This window comes from Neopsephotus bourkii, unplaced genomic scaffold, assembly GCF_033783945.1.
Source record: "Neopsephotus bourkii isolate Nb327-2 ecotype Australia unplaced genomic scaffold, CSIRO-AGI_Nbou_v1 NB_1290, whole genome shotgun sequence".
Taxonomy (NCBI): Eukaryota; Metazoa; Chordata; class Aves; order Psittaciformes; family Psittacidae; genus Neopsephotus; species Neopsephotus bourkii.
In genome coordinates this window covers 28,240-52,062 of record NW_026901774.1, presented here as the reverse complement: position 1 = coordinate 52,062, position 23,823 = coordinate 28,240, and the positions used below count along the sequence as shown (strand labels likewise).

At 38.5% G+C, this 23,823-nt stretch overlaps 1 protein-coding gene across 1 annotated transcript in view; it reads right to left on the bottom strand.

The window, feature by feature from the left end:
- LOC133218853 (ubiquitin carboxyl-terminal hydrolase 10-like) overlaps positions 1-23,351 on the bottom strand; it is a 38,835-nt gene extending 15,484 nt beyond the window's left edge. Inside the window, exons 1-7 of the mRNA XM_061365665.1 lie at positions 23,343-23,351; positions 18,553-18,621; positions 15,528-15,573; positions 8,090-9,100; positions 2,460-2,551; positions 765-874; positions 255-310 (exon numbers count right to left, since the gene is read on the bottom strand). Of these exons, the coding sequence (XP_061221649.1) occupies positions 255-310; positions 765-874; positions 2,460-2,551; positions 8,090-9,100; positions 15,528-15,573; positions 18,553-18,621; positions 23,343-23,351 (1,393 nt within the window). The remainder of the gene's footprint in view (positions 1-254; positions 311-764; positions 875-2,459; positions 2,552-8,089; positions 9,101-15,527; positions 15,574-18,552; positions 18,622-23,342) is intronic.
- Positions 23,352-23,823: the final 472 nt, after the last annotated feature.

Genomic DNA, 23,823 nt, shown 5'->3' with positions numbered 1-23,823 from the left:
CAAAAATTATTCTTATTGCACTTGCACATTTTATCTACCAAATAGAAGGAAAAAAATAAGGTGCAACACCTATGACTCCTTGACATGAATCACCAGTAAGAAAAAACCTTAACACTGGCAGAAATACAACAGCAAACTTCTTAAGATATCAAGAAACCCCAAAAGTCCAAAAAGCCATGAAGAGGATCAAGCACCAGTATCTAAAGGTCTTAATTACATGATTTTAAGACTTTTCTCCCCCTATTCCCACTCACCTTGTTTTCCTTTAGGAGGTACAGGCATATTAGTGAATTCATTCATTAAACGAACACTGAAACAGAATGTAAGGAACAACTAGACATGAGCAGCAAGTTAAGACTGAGAAGTACAAATAATGAAACTAGATTACTATCAAAAAATAAAATAAAAATCAAAGAATATAATTATGAAGTCTGAGTAAAGTTCATACATAAAAATTAACCTGATCATGGCTTATGAAACCAAGGTGGTCAATTAGTTACTGCAGCTCTCACTATTCATTTTCGCATATTAAACACCATTTAAAACTGATATTCCTCAGGCAACAGGATCATCCTTGACTAGGCAAGCAATCATAAAATACCAAGGTCATTATAAAAGACATGTATCACCAAAACACACACAACAAAAAAGACTTCTGGATACATAACACCTTTCAAGAACTGCAGTAAACAATCATTCATTAGACATTGCTGAATGAGTTTAGTCAGATCACAGATTCATTCTATTTTTAACAAGCTACTTACAAACTGTCTATCATTGGTGTTGAGGTACATGGCCGCTGTGATTTTGAAAACATTGGAATGGACTTCATTAAATGATACATTGGAGGACAAGCAACCAAGGCTTGAAGGGTCTATGCAGTGGCATTAAGGAAATATTCAGAGAATGTAATCTGCATATTAACCAAATATTCAATTATATTTAAAATTATATGCAAAGCAAAGCTAGCTCTATTATGTAGACCAATCCAATAACTAAACTGGAACAGATGGATGGACTTTTATCACAACATTAACTATTAAGAAGCTACACTAAAAAACCCAGCAGTCTTGTAACATGCAGTGATTTCACTGACATTTAATAATGTCAAAACTTTAATTTAAGGGGAAGGAAAGATTTAACCTAGGTGCAGGAGAGAAAAAGAACTTTCATAGGAAAGACTTGATAATAACAAACAATTTGAAAATTGGCAAGTGATAACCTGTAACATGTTTTCTGAAAAGAATGTCAGCAGCCAGCTAACAGGCTTCAAAAATTAAAAGGTGATGATTCCCCCCTGTAACCAAAGCAAAGCAAAAACATCCACTGTGATGTGAAACATTCTGCAGTGTAAAGAAGAGTTTGGAGTAACCAGTAAAACTACAGTATATTTTGGGAGGAAATACTTTAAAAACATAAAAAACCATGCTACTCAGTGAGAACAGTGAATACAGGAAATGTATTAGAAGACCTGAGAACAGAAGAAATTACAAGAAAATGCAGCAATCTCAATAGCTAGAGACATATATTAAGTTGATCCCTACAACATGCAAAAACTGAGTTACAAATTCCCATGTAACATTTTAAGACTGAAAAAATGGGAGCTAGTACATGAGTGCAGAAACTGGTTATGTAAGATAAAAGCTGAAGTTTAAAGCACAGTTGCTGGTCTGGAAATAGGTTATTAAGTTCTGCAACAATCAGTCTTGAAACTGGTCTTAATATTTTTCTCTAGCAGTACTAGAAGTTAAAGTATCCTGTCACTTGCAGTGAGCCACTGCTAACACAGGAGATATAGATATATTAATAAAAAATATTAAAGTATCATAATACAGCCCTGAAGAAGGAAGATTTCTGTTACCCAAGGTAAAAGTTATTTTTGCAGGGGAATACAATTCTAATACATTACGAGTGAGCCAATCTTCCATCCTGCTGCAAAATGATTATTTTAGACACTGCATTTACAGTGATATGATCATGACTGCCTGCTCAACAGAAAAACAAGTGATCCACTTACCAAATAACCAAAATGAAACGTAGGAGTAAAAATAGCTACTTCAAGTACAAAAGAGAAATAACCATGTAAGCTGATGCATAAAGAGCCATGAAATTACTAGAAATTACAAGAAGGATTTCAGTCATAAGAACGTTCTGAAATATTTTGACAGAGGGAGCAAAGTGCAAACAGGATTGTGCAACCAAATGCAAGGGGACTCTGAACACAAGGTTCAGTGATCCAAAACAACCCTGGATTTCTAGACACTACCCTTAAATTCTTTAACCACAGTAATAGGATATGGAAAGACAAACATTTTATAAAATACCACAGCACTGTACCAGTTACTAAGAAGGAGAAAAATACCTGTTACAGCTGAACCCAGGACAATAATCCAGAAAAATTCTGACAGATACAATATACTAATTTTAAGTGTATTAATTTCTTCCCAAGGTAAGGATACAGCATTGATGTAGCACCAGTTTCCTTTGTTGATCAGTCCTCGCGGTTGCAAAGACACTGGTTTATGTATTAGCCTTACATTTTTCAGTATTTCTGCAGAATGAGAAACAATGAACTGAGCCTCAACAAAATACACATGCTAGCCATCAAAACAAGTATCTGCTGCTGCATTACAAAATAATTCAAATAAAACAACAAGATTCCCAGAAAATTCAGCAAGTAATTTTTACTCCATTTAAACACTGCTCATATTTCAAATCAGATATATTTCTTCAACCAAAGACAGACTGAAATTTAGGTCAGGAGGATGCTGATACAAAAACTAACCATCATAATTTCAGAACTGAGAAAACCTGCTTGTTTCCATTTTCCTAAAATCAGATATTTATATTCATACAGATACGCATATAGATATAAAATCCAATTAGCTGTAATCCCTTGCCACCACTTCTATGTATTCCCCAAGTCACTTTGCTTTGAAGAGAGATGAAACTGACTCAGCAGTCTGTTTACAAGTTTCAACATACGCTATCTTACACCAAAAATATCTTAGTGCAAACAGGACAGGCAGATGTTAATGTTGTCTTCAAAACAGCATGTTTTATTTACCAGTTTAAGACTTCCAAAATCAACAAAATAACAGGCTTACATAATACAATACGTACTGTTTTCCTGCTTTCAAAAACTTCATCAATGGCCCAAGTTTAAAAATTAGAAACCACTGCACATAAATAAGTCTGTCTCAGCTATGAAATGAAGAACAAGAGGGAGTTTTTCCAGGAAGACTGACCTGTTATATAGGTACCTAAATAAAAACTGTTTAAGGAAAATAATGGATCTAGTATACTTTAAATTTGCAAACTAAGGATAAGAGGCATACAAGACAAAATAAAAATTGCAAATAAACATAGCAATTGTCTACCAATGATGTTATTTATTTTTATAATAAACATGAGGGTCTCTAAATCCCTTATATGCTATGCTGCACAAACTTAAGAGTTTGAGCTGTTCACTAGGACTACCTAAACAGACAAGATAACATGACATAGGTGGAAAAGAGGCATTAAGCCATAACTAAGCAGAGGAGGTGGCAGAATTGCAAGCAAAATCCATGTCCTTCTACTTCCGAACTCTCTCTTTACCTATAAGATCCCATTTCCTGCTGTCACCACCAGTTTTAACCAAATAAAACCATAAAATAGTTTAAAGCAGTCTTCTATTACATAAAGAACCTGCCACCTGAAAGGGCAGACAGCAAAATGATGTAAAATGTATGTTGGCACCTAGTGTTGATATAGATAAATTTCTTCTGTATTGATATAGATGTTATAAATCATAGCTCAAGTATTTCAGAACTTACTGTTAAAGCAGCAGTTTGAAACATGATGTGCACAGACACAATCTTTCTATTAGTATAACTAAGAACACAGTTGAAAATTAGGATTAAAATAATGAAAAAAGTATTTAGTGATATGTCTATTAATAACTTTATGTGAACTGTATTTTTTCCCATTTTTTGTATGAAAATATTATTAGGACCTTTAGCATCCTCTTGTGGCCATAAACCTGCTTTGTAAACAATGTTTAAAGCAATTAGTGAGTTTTGTTTCCTTTAACATAAAGAAATTTTGCTACTTCAGCTATTTCAGCACTGCTACTGCTGAACCCAGGATAGTACAGCAACTTAATTCAATACCACATTTTAATTTCACACCTAACATTTACACAATAACTAAAAATTCTTACAAGCTATCAGAAGAAAAATACACTTGGAACTATGAGAAAACCTTCTTAAAATTTGAAAACCTGTTAGAAAGCACACATCACTTATTACAATGAATTCACATTCCCTTTGGTGGATACTGACTGTGGCCTTGATTTGAAAATATATCTGGAACAGTATTTCCATGTTTAGAAATTTATGTTGGCAAATAGAAAACGTTTTGCTAAGGTTCATTCACAGGGTGATGGTGGTATAAATACCAGTCAAATTAAAAAAACAAACCAAAAGGTAATTCCCTAATCAAGTCCAAAGGGTTTTTTTAACCATTTTAAGAGAAACCATGTGGATATGGTCCCCATGCTGAAGAGATACATGTTACAAATTGGCAACTTAACACAGCTTGAGACCATTATTTGGCAAATATTATGTAAATTGCTTGGATCTCTCTTCAAATCTGGACAATGCCAGGACAACATTGCTGGATACAAACCTTTGATACAAATTAAACTAAGTATTGTCTTGTTCACTGCAGTCTTGGGAGAGCAATGAATCACTGCCTTCTTTATGAATTTGTGTTACTCCAGCAATCTCATCTGACACAAAGTAAATCCAAATTTTCAATATTTGCCAAAAGAGTATGGTTTTCATATCTTACTTCTGTTTTCACTGCTGCACTGTTACATCTCCCTTGAGAAGTAATGTCCAAAGATGGCATTTCCATCAAGTCCTCAACAGCAACAACAGAATTATATTTATCTTCCATATTTTCCGTGTAAATTGGTATTAACACACACTGGAAAAAAGTTTTGCCTTCTTCAGCTTTACTAAGGACACTTATCAATTCCCTATAACTTCCAGATCCTTTTATTCTCTAATAATATCACCAACCAACCATTTCTTCCTTGTACTGTATGCTTCCATTTGATTTCTGTTCTGGTGTATCCTTCCATACTTGCATTTATTGGCTTCCCCTCTTTCTAATTTAAAAACATTCCAGATTAGTCAGATCTTAAGTGCTTGTGTTCTTCATCTGAAATTCTGCCTGCTGAAAACAAGCTTTACATGCACTGATAATTCCATCATCCACAACAAAAAAACTCCAAGAAAACATGATTTGGAAAATCTTTTTAGCTTTTCCCACTGAAATTTTTCCTGAAGTTACACAGAACAGTTAAAAGAATAGCTAGATTTTCCAACCACTTATTTCCCAAGCTTACTTAGAACATTATATAGGGCATTATTAACTATCATAAGGTTATGCATCAGAGGGCAGTAACTGCGAAATGTGGCAAGTGAAACCAGGGGGTTTGCCTTTTTTTTTTTTTTTTTTACAAATACTGTACCCTTCAGAAACAAATTATGTTTGTACTAGCATCTAAATTAGGCTAAGGTGAATAATTAGTATAGTTGTCCCTTTCTAAATGTGCAAGTGTTGTATGTATACTTCTCTACCATTCTGTTATCTGCCTTGAATTTTGCCAAATAAACATCAGTGGTTCATAGTTTGCTTCAGAAGTTGCCTTAACTTGCTCACTGGTGTTGCCAGTGAAGCTTCTTACCACAGACCTTAGCGACCTGTTAAAATTAACTCTTCAGTATTTTTTTTTTCTCAGCAATATTAACATGAAATTTGTCCGGTTTATTTATTTTCTAGTCCTGATTGTCTCCTTATCTTGTACAGCTTTTGTTTAAATTTGAGGACTAAGAAACCACAGATGCTTGCAGGTTGAATCAAGCAGCATTAAACTATCTTCAAGGTGCCTGTGAATCTTTAACCTACCTGGTAATAGCTGCTGAAATTAAGGCACAAACCAGCAATGTGTCTCCTTGTGGCCTGAGCACCCGATCTAAATGAAAACTGTACAGAAGAGCCTCAGAGCTCCAACATTAAGTCAGAAGATTTGCTAGTTTTGCTTGTTAAACTCAAGATACTTTAGGTCTGGATTTTACCTGTGTTTAGCACCCTATGGCACTTGTGGTCAAAAATTCCCATTGGCATGAGTTGAAACTGGTGAATTCTCAGCAAATCCAATAACAGGATCTCAACTCAGTCACACAGAAAACAAAGAACACAATCAGCAGCTACCTACATAGTGGTGTTAACCTAGATAGAAGATTTTATATTAAATATGTACAGAACAAAGCAAATGATCTGCCTGGAAATCATAAATTGAAACTCACATAACATTTTTGAGTGTGGGTATATGAACAAAGCACTGATGCACCTGCTTTCCAAACAACTGAGAATATTAAAAAAAGAATAGACCATGAAGTCAGTCACCTTTTTCCACAGAGCAAAGCACCTATTACATGGCATTCAGATCTCCAAGTGAACATTTTAGACCAAAATCAGTAGCATCTGAATTACAGCAATTGCAGTAATATAACTCCTATCTAAATCTGTGACAATGAGAAGATTAATTACTTTTCACTGGAAAAGGATCTACATTCAGATTATTCCTCTGCAAAACCAGCTAGCTAATAGTGAAGGTGCAGAAGAAAACTGTCTAAAAATTACACCACCATTTAAATACATTAAAGACAAAATAAAAAGCTCTGCTCCCACCTGGTGGCAAAAAATAGTGCAAAACCTTTAGAAGTCTAGAAAATAGAAAGTTAAATTAAATCTGAAGCAACTTGGACAAGATTAAAAAAACACCAACTTTTTCTTCTATGGCAAGCAATTCTAACTTTACAGTTGTCATAAAATAGTTTTAACTTAAAATTCATTACCAAATGATGACTTAATATTTTAACAGTACAACATGCTCTACATGTATTGATTCATAAAAACCATAATCACCTGCTTATACATATTTTTTTAATAGTCAACTGAGGTTGTGACACCTAAGTGAAAAATACACAGAAATATAAATTCTGACAGCTTTCCTCTTAAGTAGTGAAACTTACTGAGTAAGGAGGGAATGAGAGGCAAGTATATACTTCTGGGTATTCTGTACAGAAATATCCAGGTCAGCCTCTGGTTAGAGTAGAAACCTTGAAGCTGTCACACTCAAAAGGCCATTCTACTCGTATATTAGCTTGTAGCACGACCAGCAGGACTTTGCACAAGCCTTTTCACATGCAGACTATTTCACACATTCAAAATAATTATTTTTGTTCCAACACTCATGGGTCAGTGACACAAAATGCAACCAACTGGATATTTTTCTTTATGTTTTCTGACTAAATCTGCAAAACATGATCTCATGTACATTCCAGCATTTCTCATTAGAACCACAAATACGACAGGACCAATTGTCAAAGCCTCTGTATCATGCACTGCCTTCCCTGATGTACCCTCTAGACAGTTCCTTATGGCTCTTGAAAAGGCAATAGCTAGCACTGTTTCTAAATAAAACAATATTGTTTTATAATAGTGAAGGATAATTCTTCAGAATTTGACAGACATGCACCTCAAACAGCGTGTTAATAAATACATAAATAAAAATATTTCCTGAATGAGAATTTCCAAAGCAAGACCTATTTAAGATACTGTACATGTCCAGGAATTTCAGCTACTTTGACATAAATACATTAATACTCTTCCCTTCTTGTAATGGAATGCATTACAAGATTGTAAATACTGGATAATATAATGCACCATTTTCAGAACAAACTTTTCAAATGTATTCTCCACCAGCTTATTTAAAAATCACAGATCACTTAAACAGTTTGACATGTAGCGATAATTTTACAGTATCCGGGATGACAACATGGTAACGTCTCATTGGGATGTTTACTTGGGGATACAAAACTAACTTTAAATGACATCTTTCATGCAGTATTTGAACAGACGTCTTACTAAGAACATTAACAGAGGAATTTTCTCTATTGATATTATACACTCCTGCTTACAGAGTTAATACCCTTCCAGTGTAACATCCACTTGTGTGTATTAACTATACCTGCAATCTTTATGGCTACAGGATCCTCCGAAACTGGAATAGGTCCCTCTTTAACTTCAACCTGTTTTTCAGGGACCAAAGTAGATGTGGCAGGAGGGGTATACTTAGTCTCAACATAGACCACAGATGTGGAAGCAGATGGCTTGGAACTGTGAAAAAGACTAGCCCACGATTTTGCAGGCTGATTAATAGGGACTGATCCTGCAACTGGGACTGTTGCCTCAGTAGTAGGTGAAGCTTCCTCAGGCTTAGCTTGGTCTGAGTCAGTGCTTTCCACAGCACGAAATTCTACCCCACTGGCAGCTGTGTCCTCACCAGAGGATTCAAGTGTTTGTCCATTAGTAACACCAAGATTTTCAGTAGTATCAGCACCAGCATAAGACTGTACAACAGCTGTCCTTAAAGGGCTATCTCTGCCAGTCTCTGAGGGGATGCAAAACTGTTCAGAATTAGTAACACAGCATAACTCAGGTTGCCCTGCAGTTCTGGTATTGTCTAGTGCACTAGAAACAGAATTATCAGAGACAGCTTCATTAATGAAGTCCACAGAGTTGTTCGGGCTGTTGAAAGTCCTTGGTGTGGCCAGTGAAGGTATGTCTCCCGTCAGTTCTGTATCCTCTGTGCTTTTACTGTTTAGTCCTGAGGAATTTACATGGCCATTTACAAGAGCTTCTGTGGGAGCGATGCCATCACTGACATCTTCTAAGTAACTGTAGTATCCAGGTGGTCTTTTTTTCTTCTTTTTACGCTCCCTTTGTCCAAGACCATCACTTTCAGCATTAGAACCACTGTCCAAAGTGAGGTTTGGATCAGTGAACTGGCAGTCAATGGAGTTGTAGTTTGTTTCACTGAGAGTATCAGGGGGTTTCTGAGCAGGTGCACAACCAAGAATGAATTCTGGAGCCTGAGGATTCAGAGTACTTGAAATACTGTAATTTATGTTATTTAGTACAGATGAATGTGTCTCAATAACCTCATTAATACCAAATTCAATTCTCCGGTACTCTTCCCCTGGACAAGAGAAAGGAAACCTGAATTAATGAATGACACCCAATCAAAAAACTACAAAAATCAAGAAAACAACCCCATATTTTCTTACATCTCAGAAAACAAACTACATTCCCTCAAATTAAAATAATACTTATTCTCTATCGCAATCCTGAAGACTATTTCAAAACATCATTTTGTTAAAGATAAGAGTATGATTCAGATTTTCTTAAACAGGGTATGTAATTTCCCAAACCACTGCACAATTCCTGCATATGACTAACACCTATTATATTCACCTATTAAGAAAAACTATTAAGGCCCAATGACTTTAGCAATAATCTGCATTAATTACTGGATAATTGTGTATAAAATGCGGTGCAATGCTGTAACTTCCCACTTCTTCTAAAGCCAGTCTTTTCTACTGACAATTACAAAATCCAAGCCTTTACCTGTTTAACTTTTAAAAATAATTTCCACATGTGGAGTTTGGTGTAGGGGTGGTGTGGTGTGGTTTGCTTTTCCTGGTGTGTAAAGATTCATCATAATCCTTAATAACTGAAAAAGTTTTCATTAATTGTATGAAAACAAGGAAATTACATCTTTTGAAACTCTAGGCTAAAAAAAAAAAATTATGAACAGGTTTGGGTTTTTCTGGTTTGTTTTTTGTTGGTTTTTTTTCATTTATTTACCTACCTTGGAACTTTGATATGCTCTTTACAGAAAGACTAAGAAATACTCTACTGGCAGGCTACAGTACCACAAAATATTGTCAGTCACAAAGTACTGCAATTTCATGGAACCTAGTTTCATAATGCATGTGTTGTAACTAGCAACACTGAATACTTCAGTTACAGAAATTTTCATAACTATCAAGTAAAGAAATAAAATTGGTGAAACTGAGTCTCAGAATGTTAAAGGTAAGCTCATGTTTTAGTACTTAAAAGTTCTGTAGGTCTTTCAAGGATATGTATATTACTGTCTCAAAATACATTAATTTTAGTATTTTCTGTTTCCTCAAAGACAAGGAAGCTAAAAAACACATTTCAGAGTTTTAAGACTGTTACTAGAAAACCAAACAACACGAAATACTATTTCCAAAAGCAGTGTAAGTTGATGCACTGCTAAACTTTAAGGATTTTGTGCAACTTACATTATGTATGACACGTCAGTACATGCATACTTCCAAGTATACCACTCTATTTTGGCTTGTTTCCTAAAAAAAAGCCAAAAAAAAAAAGCCAAAAAAAACCCCCACCAAAACAAAAAAAAAAAAAACAAAAAAACAACCCAAACCAAAACAAACCAGAACAGCCGAAAAACAAACCCCAAAGCAAAAAAAATATAAAAACCACCACCACCACAACAAAAAAAGCAAGCAACAGTTTGGGGGAGGTGGTGGGAGAAGGTTATTTGCACACCTAAGGAAATAATCACACGGGAGCACAGAGGCTAGTGGAGAATGTTTTGATAGATAACTGTCAATGTAACTATTTTTAAACACTCCAAATACTTTCTAGAAAAGTCTGCTAATAAAAATTTTAGCTTTAGAAAAAAAATTTGGAACAAAAAAAAGAAACAATCTACAGAATACATATTTAACAAACATTGTGTGTTGAGGCCTGACTTACAAATGCAATACCAACATATTATGAATTAATAAACAAATATATATATAATGCAGTGTTAATTACTTTTCTGTTTCCATCTTTTAACTGAATAGTAAACACATTTCACTTATCAATTTCAATCCTGCTGCCAGTCAGACTAAAGGAAACAAACAAAAAAGATGAAGAAAAACTCTCCATACCCATCTCATTTCTCTAAATCATGTTAACAAGAGCCTAAATTTCAAGTTTTCTTCACCTCTACACTACACTCATCAGAAATCATTCTATAACACCATGCCTGTCAATCCACCATTCAGCAAGTACTTCTTCAATCAGTGACTTGCTATCACCAACCAGAAAAGAGGGCTTAAATTTCTTTTAATAAAAATCAGCAGCCTAGAGGCAGGGAGGTGGAAAGCTACTGCCTTATACCCACTGAAGAGGGAAGGTCTGGGAGATCTCAGGCATCACCTAGCTGATTAGCAGCAGCACTAACTGGCTACCAGCCCTGTCAGGACACACAGCTCAAAACCAGCCACAGCTTCATCTGCTTGCAAATGCAGTGCACAGGGTTTTAAGAAATATGGGTGTCATGGTTTAACCCCAGCCAGACAACTTGTGCACTTACTCCCAGTGAGTGGTGCCAGGCTGGAAGCAATCGAGGCCCACGTTAGTCCCCCCCCTTCCCCAGGGGCTGCCCCCCTTCCCTGCTCCCAGAGGGATGGGGAGGAGAATCGAAAGAATGCAACTCCCACGGGCTGAGATAAGAACAGTCTAGCAACTAATGTACAATACAAATCACCACTGCTACCACCAACGACAACAATTATAAGAGAAAATAGCAAGGGAAAGGAGTACAATACCACGCGCCGAACAACAAGTCTGACCCGGCAGACCCCCTGTCCTTCCGGGTAATTCCCAGTTCCCCCCTGGGCATGACGTGCTGTGGTATGGAATACCACTTTGGTCAGTTTGGGTCAGGTGTCCTGTCTCTGCTTCCTCCCGGCTTCCCCTCCTCCCTGGCAGACCATGAGGCTCACAAAGTCCTTGGCCAAACCAAAACACCATTTTTATCAACTTTGTTCCCAGACTGAAAGTCAAAACACAGCACTGCACCAGCTACCAAGAAGGAGAAAAAATGACTGCTACTGCTAAACCCAGGACAATGGGACACAAGTCCACAACAGAAATATTCCTCATTAGTTCTTCTGCTTATGAAGCAACTTATTAGTTCAAGCATGAACCAAAAGTTAGTTCTTTACCCTTTGTTACAATAGTACAAAGCACAAGGACAACTCACAATTCTTAGTATTCCTCCAGCCATGATAAGAATGAACTACTGGGCACATTTCAAATCCCTACCAGTTCAAAATAATCTGTGACTTCTGCTTCTTTTCCAAAACCCCAATTAAAAAATTTTAAAAAATTAAAAAATTTCTTTGAAACAAAAAATGTGATGAGTTAAGTCTACCACAGCCAGAAGTGTTCACTTCTGCACTCCTCTCCTGCTCCTCTCCAGCAAGCTTCCAGCTCTTGTGGCACCAAAAGCTAAGACAGCAAAAGCAAAAATAATCCAAGCAAGTTTCATTTTCCTGATTTTAGTGAATTTTACAGTGTTCTGTACAACAGACAATCACAAAAGCCAACTCAGGACAAGTGAGGAGCAGAAAACAAAACACATCCCTTACAATTACAGCACACTGATAATTTAGCTGAAAGTCCAACATGAACATCCTAGACTAAAACCTTGCTAAGAGCATAACCGATATTAAACTTTACACCCTACAGCAGGATTAGAATAATAAATACCAGTAGCTACTGTACAGTTAGTCTATGGAATGATTGGCAAAAGCTCATTTGCCATAAGATTGTGTCAGGTTCATTTAAAGAAAATGAGAGGTAATTTTTTCTATTTGTTTTGACTTTCCACTTTGCTTCTGGGCATCTTTGTTTCAATCTACTTCACAGTGCTGTTCCTGAATGGACTGAAACAGATATATCTGTCATGAACAAAATGACACACAAACAAGTATCAACAGATGCTTCAAGGACAAATTCTATGTACTATAGTGCCCTAGGTACAGCTGTAACAGTTATTTTTCACCATCTTAGTAGCTGGTGCAGTGCTGTATTTCAGCTTTAGTCTAAGAAAAATGCTGATAACACATCAACGTTTTAGTTGTCACTAAGCAGTGCTTACCCCAATCAAAGACTTTTCAGTCTTTTATGCCCTGCCAGTGAGGAGGGGCACAAGAAGCCCAGAGGAAACAGACAGGACACCTGACCCAAACTAGCCAAAGGGGTATTCCATATGACAGCTCATCATGCCCAGTATAGAAACTGGGGGGAGTTACACAGAAGGCCCAGATCGCTGCTTGGGTCTGGCTGGGTACTGATCGGCGGGTGGTGAGCAACTGCATTGTGCATCACTTGTTTTTATTCTTTTCCTTTCCCCTTTTATTTTTATATTCTCTCCCCTTGTTATTTCCCTTATAATTATAATTACTGGTAGTAGAAGTACTTTTGTATTTCTTGTGGTTTAAGCCCAGACAGTAACTCAGAACTACGCAGCTCACTCCCCCTTGTCTTCCTCCTCCCACCCCCAAAGGGATGGGGAGGAGAATCAAAAGAACTCCCACAGGTTGAGATAAGAACACTCCAGTAACTAAGGTATAACACAAAACTACTACTTCTGCCACCTATAATAATAATGACAAGGGAAATAACAAGGGAAGAGAATATAACCGCTCACCACCCGCCAACCAATACGCAGCCTGACCCGAGCAGTGAGCTCACCCTTCAGGGTAACTGCCCCCAGTTTATATACTGGGTATGACATGCTGTGGTATGGAACACCCCTTTGGCTAGTTTGGGTCAGCTGTCCTGTCTCTGCTTACTCCCAGGCTTCCCCTCCTCCCTGGCAGAGCATGAGACTCAGAAAGTTCTTAGTCAGAGTAAACATTACTTAGCAACAACTAAAACTATCGGTGTTATCAGCGTTATTCCCAGGCTGAAAGTCAAAAACACAGCACTGCACCAGCTACTAAGGAGAGAAATGACTGCTACTGCTGAACCCAGGACAGTACTATAGTAACTGGAGTGTTCTTATCTCAACCTGTGGGATTTATGTTCTTTCAATTCTCCTCCCCATCCCTCTGGGAGTGGGGGGGAAGGGAAAAAGGTGGGGAGCAATAGAGCAGCTGCATGGTTCTGAGTTACAGGCTAAGCTTAAACCATGACATATAGCAAAAACTGTGAATACATATACTAATTAGTCTGAACAGAGTTCTACCTATTAGAGCTTCATCTGTGATGTAATTATTCCTAGTAAGTATTAACAGATCTAATTCTGCAATAAAGTTAAATACTGAAGTACAGAAAAAAAAATTATGGGGAATAACGTGGTCAGTATGCACCATCTTATTGTAATTATAATTACTCTGCATAAGCATAGCATTCCATTTTCATTTCTACAGCTTCTTATGCAGCCATTACAGTGATAATATGCATGCACAGTACAGTGCAAGCTTATTAAAGACATTTTTCAGGCAAAACTTAATTTGCTGTCATTACCTAATCTCAGGGCTGGGAGGGGTTCTCTCAGGGTCTAGGAATGATATGAAAAAAATTTGTGCAAACCAACTTTCTGTATGGCTAGTGAACATTAAAATCTCAGTCTTAAAGAACAGAACTTAAATCCATAGTCAGACAAAGCAATATATGACTGGACACCTTTATCATCAATGAGAGACAATTCATACCATATGGCCCTTTTAATGAACTTTTCAAATTCCTATTAAAAATACTCAGGGTCCTAAACCTGGACTTGTACTGGAGCTCCTCAATTTTCAAAAATGTTGTGTACCTGATTTCACCTGTTGTCCTGCTTTATGACTGGCTCTTATTTTCCTTTATATGCAAGGCCAAAGCTGCTAAGCATAATGATCATGTTTTCCTAAACATTAATGTGCATTTTGGTCCTCTTAAGTACTTTTTAGAACTGTCCAGTCTGACACTTGAATTATTTTGAAGGAGATTTGGATGTTGTTTGCATCACACATATACATCTGGGTAAGTCTCAGCTTCCTTGCTTTACGCTGGTTCAGGGAAAGGAAAAAAATAAAAAAGCAAGCACACACCAATTTACCTGCTGCTTAAAATAATATTGATGTTTGGTTTAAACTATGCAGAGTGATGATCACATAACTCCTACTTAACTGTCAACTTCATATAGCTATGAAGGCCAGGTTGTAAGGTGTATAGGTGAGGACAAGAATAGACATATGACTGATACAGTTTTAAAACTAGAACTCTGTAATGTATTTTTACATCAAGAGTCATATCTTCACCAAAAAGGGGAAAAAAAAGGATTTTCCATGAAAATGGCTGAGCCGGACAAAAACAAGAATCAAAGGGAACACTGAGCAGAGCACTGCTTGCAGAACTGTTTTTAGGCCGCAACTGCCAGAAAATACTCATGCTAAATGTCACAGTAGTTACTTGTTTCTTCAGTACAAGTTCTCTAGCAAGCTTCAGCCCCCTGTGTTTTTACAGCTACATCCCACAATATTTAAAGCAAGGCACTAAGATCGTGTGGCAGCACAATCAAGGAGTAAGCACGTCTACCCTAATTAGCTGAAGTTCAATGCACTATTTTCAAATACTTTCACAGATCTCATTCAATAAAGGTGTTTAAAAAAACCACCTGCCAAATATATGTATATATATTTGCTGAATGAGTTCTGAAGATTAAAGAAAAGCTGTAGTGAATCTAAGGAAAGTGTCACAACCTTGAAATTTAAAAAAAATGGATACTGATTTCTTACCATAATGAAACTTACCTGTGGGCTTAATACCACATGAAACTGTTTCATTGTATGGGGGGAGCTGTACAAAAAAGAAATGGAAGACAAAGCAGCTCTTAACATTTGATAACAGTTTCATTTGAAATATCTGAATCCTTTAAAAATAACATCATTGGTAAGGTCTGATTTTCTGAGAGTATGTCTTCTATATTTCTCAAATCCCACACTGTAGCTTCAAGTGTCCTTTCAGATTACCAGTTACTGAAAGATAAAGATTATCTTGGTTACACACCACAGGCTCATCAACTTCTCAAGCAATTTACCTCACAGCATCGGGATCTTCCTTCATCAACAGTAACTGACCATGATTTCAAAATGAGGAACATATCCTCTTTTTAGACAGAAACTAAGGTTGAACAAATGACCTGTGAAAGGATGAAACAAAGTTTTGCACAGACAATAGTCACACCTAATTTTTTCAACTCTCAACCTGGTTCAGCTATAGTGATGTCCTTGAAATGTTTCAATTAAGGTATATTCTTAACCATATTTAACAGAAAAATTTATGATCATCAGCCTAAGCATAACCTAACCACAGCATATATTTATAAACCAGATAGAAACATGTCTATTATAAAATACTGGCAACATTTTATAGTCTCAGTGGTCAATAGAACCCTTGCTATTGTGTAACCACAGGAGAGCAATTTCTAATTCCTCCCTCACCTGCCTGCAAACTACCCAGCAGTTGAAAGCCTTCTCCTGTGCCTGCATGAACTGGGAGCCACTGCTACACTGCAGTCCAGCAGCTCTCTGGGTAACAGCTGAACTATTTCTGCAGTGGGAGATAAAATATTGAGTATAGCGCAGTTTTATAATGCTATTATAAATATTCATTGTAATGGTGTAACAAATATCAAAGGCTTCTCCATTAAAGTCTTCAATTCTCTAAAGTTACAGATAATTACATACTGCCTTCTTAAAGCACTGTAGACAGCAGTGCACTGGAAATGGCAAGAAAAATATTCCTAAAATTCCATTATTAAAAAGCACATAAAAAGATCACATACTGTAAATCAATTTATAAACCATAATACATCTTAATACATTAACTTTCTTGGTCAAAAATGAGAATCAGTGGGTCAGAAAAGGCTCCAAGCTATTAAGAGCCTATTATCTATATTAATATTGAACACAGTTCCAATATAATGTTATAGTTAGAGCTAAAAAAGTTACTTGGAAAGTCTTCAGTCAGCAGTTTATGATAAAACTTGTAATTCTTGTTTTTCTCCAATTCAAAAGTCTTAAGAAAATACAAAGTAGAAAAGAAAAAAAAACAGCGCACCTATTGGTCCCCCATGTATCTGGTTAACCAACAGCACCTATATTAAAGCAGAGATTTAGATTTCTGAGTTGACCTGTTTCATACAACTGGGTCATCTGAGTCATCTCAGACAACAGGTATCTGATATAACATGTATTAAGAACTCCATGTATGAAGAGACATTCTAGACAGCTTTTAGCTTTAACTAGTCCCTTGCCTCAGTCCACCCTTCAGTCTATAGGGAAAGGACTTCAGAACACCAGCATCAACAGATACTGGGACTCCCAGAACTGGCACTGCCCCCAACAGAATGTATGTCAAACACCCACCACTGCAGTATTATAATCTCAGTCTTGTCTGTCTTGAATTTCACCTTTTTTTTTTTCAGACCACTTTTCTCTGAAATATCTGCAGTGTAAAACTAATAAGCATAATTTTTATTTCATCATCCAGATAATTGAAACATTGACCTGAACCAGATCAAGGACAAACTTACAGAACATCATTCAATACAGTTTTTTATTTTGATAGCTAACCGGTAAGTGGTACACTTGGGACGGTTATAAAATGAAGTAATGCTGGTTCTAATCCTGTAGGTTCATGTTTCCTCAACATACTTCATGAGAATAGCTTTATAGAAGTCAAGGAATGATGCTTTCATCTTCTACAACGTAAGCATTAGCACAGCTGACATAGGACACTTGAGGTGACACTAGACAGGATGCAAACATCACACTGCTGCTACTGTATTTAATGGTGGGAAAACAGCAATATTGGCAGAAGAAACAGGTACTACCTGAAAACCTATTCTGCATTACTTCCCACCTACCAGAGAAGATACAAAGTTATCCCTAAAGGCAAGTAGAAGCTCTTTTTTGCTTTCTAAACTTCCCCACCCCATTCCCTTCATGCACCTTTATTGTTTAGCAGTATACTATGTTAATTATACTTAGAAAATTAAGTTGCAGGAAACTAAGTCACAATAACAATGGTCATCAGATTTGTAAAATGCGACAAAAGGATTTCCCCTTCTATAGTTGTAAGTGTTCATTTACTTTATATTGAGGGGGGAGGATGGAAGCATGACTTAAATGTTAAGATGATAAACATGGAACCTAACCTACAGAAATATTATTTTCCAAGCCTGGAGCTTAGGACAATGGCATAATACTCTTCCCTACAAAGTAAAACAGTTTCTTCATTCTTTACCAAGAACTACAAAGAATAAGAATCTACAATACTATCTGTAATATGTTATAAACTCAAACATGCAAAGACAACTGCTTCCACTCTGTAGTTCTCACTGCCACAGTAATTATTTCAATATTTATCCATTTCTCAGAGCTCATGCACAGCCTTCGTTGTACGCAGAGCTTTGATGGTTGGTCAGCAGTGCTCCATCTGCCAAAAAAATACTAAGAACCCCTGTGTTTCCAAAGGCTCACAAGACTTAGAAGACCACCTTACAACTGAGAACACTTCTGAAGAAGTTTTCTCTACAGCTATTCCAGCTCTGGAAGATGACAAGCAGAAGGTGGAATAATTAATTTCTTATTTCTAAAATATTACTTAACATCCACAGAGACAGAAAGAAGACTCCTGTTCAATATCTGCAGTTTGTAAATTAGCAAGCTAAAAGAATGATAAAGAAATAATTGTAGTTTTAAATTTCAAATATACACAAAGAGATGGAGCTTTAAAATGTAATTTCTAAAAGAAGCTTAAAGTAGATCTTACCTCAACAGAGCATCGCGGAGTCACAAAGAACTGATTAAATTCATCAGGACTGAACTCCCCAAAAATGTACTAAAAATAAAAGAGAAGCATCTTTGTTACAGAAGGATTTATATGCAATACAATTAATAAATTCATTATGAATTCTATTAAGATACTAGCATTCCAAAAGACCTGTGTGTTGGGAGCCAGAAACTCATCTCTTTCCATTCCAACTCTCATATTAATTCCTTCCCAAGCCTTTAGCAAGGTACTTCAGGCTCTAAAACTGTATACAATGCATTTTCCTTCAAACTCCCACTAGAGATAATCACAGCACAAACTGCACTTCATCCTCTGACCCATCTTAAACCAACTTGTAGGGCAAGAAATTGCATCAATTCATGTACGACCTAGATACACACTGGTTAACCTTCTAAAACGTACATATTTACCCTTCAAACAGGGAAAAAAAACCCAAAAAAACAAGAATCAGTTTTCTGGAGTTCTGCTAAACTAATGAGTTACACAAGACTAATGCTACCACTTACCTGAGCGCACAAGCAGAGAACTGAAACTGCCTAGGTATAGAAAAATACACAAGATCTAAATATCAGTTTTGGCACAGATACTCTTAGGATTCTGTTATCCCTGTGCCTGAAACTCCACACATTAAACCTAAAATGCCTTTTCCCAATATTATCTTCCTGTACCCTTCCAGATATTTTGCATCTATACTTTTACTTAAAATAAAAAGACCACCAAAAAAACCACCAAACAAAAAAAAACACAAAATACCACCAAGATGGGAGTTCATATTTAGTTTCCAGAAAATGCAACATTCCCAATAAGAAGACCTTACATGTTGGCATTTCATAGCAACCAGAAGCTTCTATAAACTTCTGGTCCAGTTTTAATTCACTGAATAGCTTCTAAACACCCAGGACAGCAGGGAGATACCGGGACAGAAAGGAGTCAAACAAGAAGTTAAATAAACTGACAAAACACACAAGTCCAGAGGACCTGATGCAATCCAGCCGCGGTTCCTGAAGGAGATGGCAAAGGAAGTTGCTAAGACGCTGTCCATCATATTTAAAAAACCATGGAAGTCAGGTGAAGTTCCCAATGACTAGGAAAAAGGGAAATATAACCCCCATTTTCAAGAAGAGGAAAATGGATGACCTGGGGAATTACAGACCAGTCAGTTCCACCTCCATGCCTAGCAAAATCTTGGAGCAGATTCTCCTGGAAGGCATGCTAAGGCACGTGAAAAACAACAAGGTGCTTGGTGACAGCCAGCATGGCTTCACTAAGGGGAAATCCTGCCCAACCAATTTGGTGGCCTTTTATGATGGGGCTATGGAACTGATAGTCAGGAGTAGAGCAGTTGATGTCATCTACCTGGACTTGTGCAAAGTTTTTGACACTGTCCCACACGACATCCTTGTCTCTAAACTGGAAAGAAATCAATTTGATAGGTGGACTACTCGATGGATAAAGAATGGGCTGGATGGCCACACACAAAGAGTTGTAGTCAATGGCTCAAGGTCCAGCTGGAGACCAGTAACGAGTGGCGTCCCTCAGGGATCGGTGTTGGGACTGGTCTTGTTCAACATCTTTGTCAGTGACATGGACAGTGGGATTGAGTGAACCCTCAGCAGGTTTGCCGATGACACCAAGCTATGCGGTTCAGTTGATATGCTGGAGGGAAAGAATGCCATCCAAAGGGACCTTGACGCCCTTGTAAGGTGAGCTGATGCCATCCTTACGAAGTTTAACCATGCCAAGTGCAAGGTTTGACACCTGGGTCAGAGCAACCCCATGCACAGCTATTGGTTGGGCAGAGAAGAGATTCAGAGCAGCCCTGCAGAGGACTTGCTGCTGGTCGATGAGAAAATGAACATGAGCGCTTGCAGCCCAGAAAGCCAACCGTATCCTGGGCTGCATCAAAAGGAGCATGACCAGCAGGTCAAAGGAGGCGATCCTGCCCCTTTACTCTGCTTTCGCGAGACCTCACATGAAGTACTGTGTACAGTTCTGGTGTCCTCAGCATAAAAAGTACATGGAACTGTTGGAAGAAGTCCAGAGGAGGCCCATAAGGCTGATCAGGGGTCTGGAGCACCTACCGTATGAAGACAGGCTGAGAAAGTTGGGGCTGTTCAGCCTGGAGAAGAGAAGGTTGTGTGGAGACATCATAGCAGCCTTCTAGTGCCTGAAAGGGGGCTATAGGGATGCTGGGCATGGACTACTGTCGTTTAAACCCTGTCGTCATGTTAGCCACTCAGTCTCCTCGTCCCCCCCTTCTTGCCCTCCCCCTGCTCCCAGAGGGATGGGGAGGAGAATCAAAAGAATGCAACTCCCATGTGTTGAAATAAGAACAGTTTAGTGACTAAGATATAACACAAATCACTACTGCTACCACCAATAATAATGATAAATGAAATAGCAAGGGAAGAGAATACAACATCTTGCCACCTGCCGACCGATAACTCGCCCCACCCAGCCCGACCGAGCACCGACCCATACATAGTCCAATCCCATAGTCAACTAGCCCTTCCGGGTAACTCTCAGTTACATCCTGGGCGTGATGTGCTATGGTATGGAATACCTCTTTGGTCAGTTTGGGTCAGGTGTCCTGTCTCTGATCCTCCCGGCTTCCCCTCTTCCCTGGCAGAGCATGAGGCTCACTAACTCCTTGGTCAGTCCAAACATTTGAGCAGTAACTAAAAACATCGGTGGTATCAGCACTGTTCCCAGGCCAAAAGTAAAAAACACAACGCTGCACGAGCTACTAAGAAGGAGAAAAAATGACTGCTACTGTTGAACTCAGGACAACTATTCATTAGGGACTGTAGTGACAGGACAAGGGGTAACGAGTTAAAACTTAAACAGGGGAAGTTTAGATTGGATATAAGGAAGAAATTCTATACTGTTAGGATAGTGAGGCACTAGAATGGGTTGCCCCGGGAGGTTGTGAATGCTCCATCCCTGGCAGCGTTCAAGGCCAGGTTGGACAGAGCCTTGAGTGGCATGGTTTACTGTGCAGTGTCCCTGCCCATGGCAGAGGGGTTGGAACTAGATGATCTTAAGGTCCTTTCCATCCCTAACTATTCTATGATTGTATGATTCTGTGACTACTAAATTTTGTTATCACATCACAGACTTACAGCACAAACACTGTTCTCTGTCTTGGACCTAAGTTAAGTTAAAAGTATTTTAACCCTATGTTTTCCAGGCACTTGCTTTCCTTATATCAGTATTGCATCTCACTTTCTGACAATTATATGGTGGGGCCTCTTCAGCATGCATTACTTCCTCCTCTGGTGACATTCCAAAATCTTTGCCCTCTGGCCAGTCCATGATGACTTCTAGAATTCTTGGATGATTGGGATTTCCTATTTGAGCTTGTTGTGTAATTAGTGCAGCCCACTTATTCCATGTTGCATCAATTGCATGATGTGTAGAGGAGACCCCCCCTTTGAACATCCAGCCCATTATATGCACCCGAAGTACAGAGGTGATGACCACACTGAGAATGCATACCAGACCAGTTTCATGATCAGTGATTCGATTCTATTCCACGTCTGATTACTATCATTAGATAGTATTAATGATCACTTTGTGTAACCTGTCTTCATACAGGAGGTGCTCCAGTCCCCTGATCATCACCGTGGCCCTCCTCTGGACTTGTTCCAACAGTTCCATGTCTTTTTCATGTTGAGGACACCAGAACTGTAGACAGTACTTCACGTGAGGTCTCGCAAAAGCAGAACAGAGGGGCAGGATCACCTCCTTCGAGCTGCTGGTCACACTCATTTTGATGAAGCACAGGATACAGTTGGCTTTCTGGACTGCAAGCAAACACTGCTGGCTCATGTTCATTTTCTCATCAACCAACACCCCCAAGTCCTTCTCTGCAGGGCTGCTTTGAATCTCTTCTCTACCTAACCTGGAGCTGTGCCTGGGATTGCTCCAACCCAGGTGTAGAACCTTGCACTTGTCATGGTTAAACTTCATAAGGTTGGCATGGGCCACCTTACAAGCATGTCAAGGTCCCTTTGGATGGCATTCCTTCCCTCCAGCGTATCAACCAAACCACACAACTTAGTGTCATTGGCAAACTTGCTGAGGGTGCACTCAATCCCTCTGTCCATGTCACCGACAAGATCAGACCCAACACCGATCCCTGGTGGGGACACTACAGGTCTCCAGCTTGACCTTGAGCCACTGACCACAACTCTTTGTGTGCGGCCATCCATCCAGTTCTTTAACCATCGAGTGGTCCATTCATCAAATTGATTTCTTTCCAATTTAGAGACAAGGAGGTTGTGTGGGACAGTGTCAAATGTTTTGCACAAGTCCAGGTAGAAGACATCAACTGCTCTACCACTGTCCATCAGTTCTGTAGCCCCATCATAGAAGGCCACCAAAATTGGTCAGGCAGGATTTCCCCTTAGTGAAGCCATGCTGGCTGTCACCAAGCAAATTGTTGTTTTTCACGTGCCTTAGCATGCCTTCCAGGAGAATCTGCTCCAAGATTTTGTTAGGCATGGAGGTGGGACTGACTGGTCTGTAATTCCCCAGGTCATCCATTTTCCCCTTCTTGAAAATGGGGGTTATATTTCCCTTTTTCCAATCTTCGGGAACTTCACCTGACTGCCATGATTTTTTAAATATGATGGACAGTGGCTTAGCAACTTCCTTTGCCAGCTCCTTCAGGACCCACAGATGGATTTCATCAGGTCCCATGGACTTGTGTATGTTCAGGTACTTAAGATGGTCTCGAACAAAATCCTCTCCTACAGTGGGCCTACGTTCTTCATTCGCACAGTCCCTGCATCTGCCTTCCAAGACTTGGGTGGTGCAGTTGGAGCCTTTGCCAGTGAAGACTGAGGTGAAAAAGTCACTAAGAACCTCAGCTTTCTCCAAATCCAGGATAGCCAGTTCTCCTGATAGTTTCCGGAGGGGGCCTACGTTGTCCCTAGTCTGTCTTTTATTTGTTATGTACCTATAGAATCCCTTCCTGCTATCCTTAAAATCCCTAGCCAAGTTTAATTCTAACTGGGCCTTAGCTTTCCAAACCTGGTTCCTAGCTTCCCGGACAACATCCCTGTATTCTTCCCAGGCCGCCTGTCCTTGCTTCCACTTTTTATAAGCCTATTTTTTCCTTTGAATTTTTAGTCTAACTAACATGAGTGATCATCCTTCTAATGAGTGAATGTTGTGGTTTAAACCCAGCCAGACATCTTTTTCACTCACTCCCCCCTTCTTGCCCTCCCCCTACTCCTGGAGGGA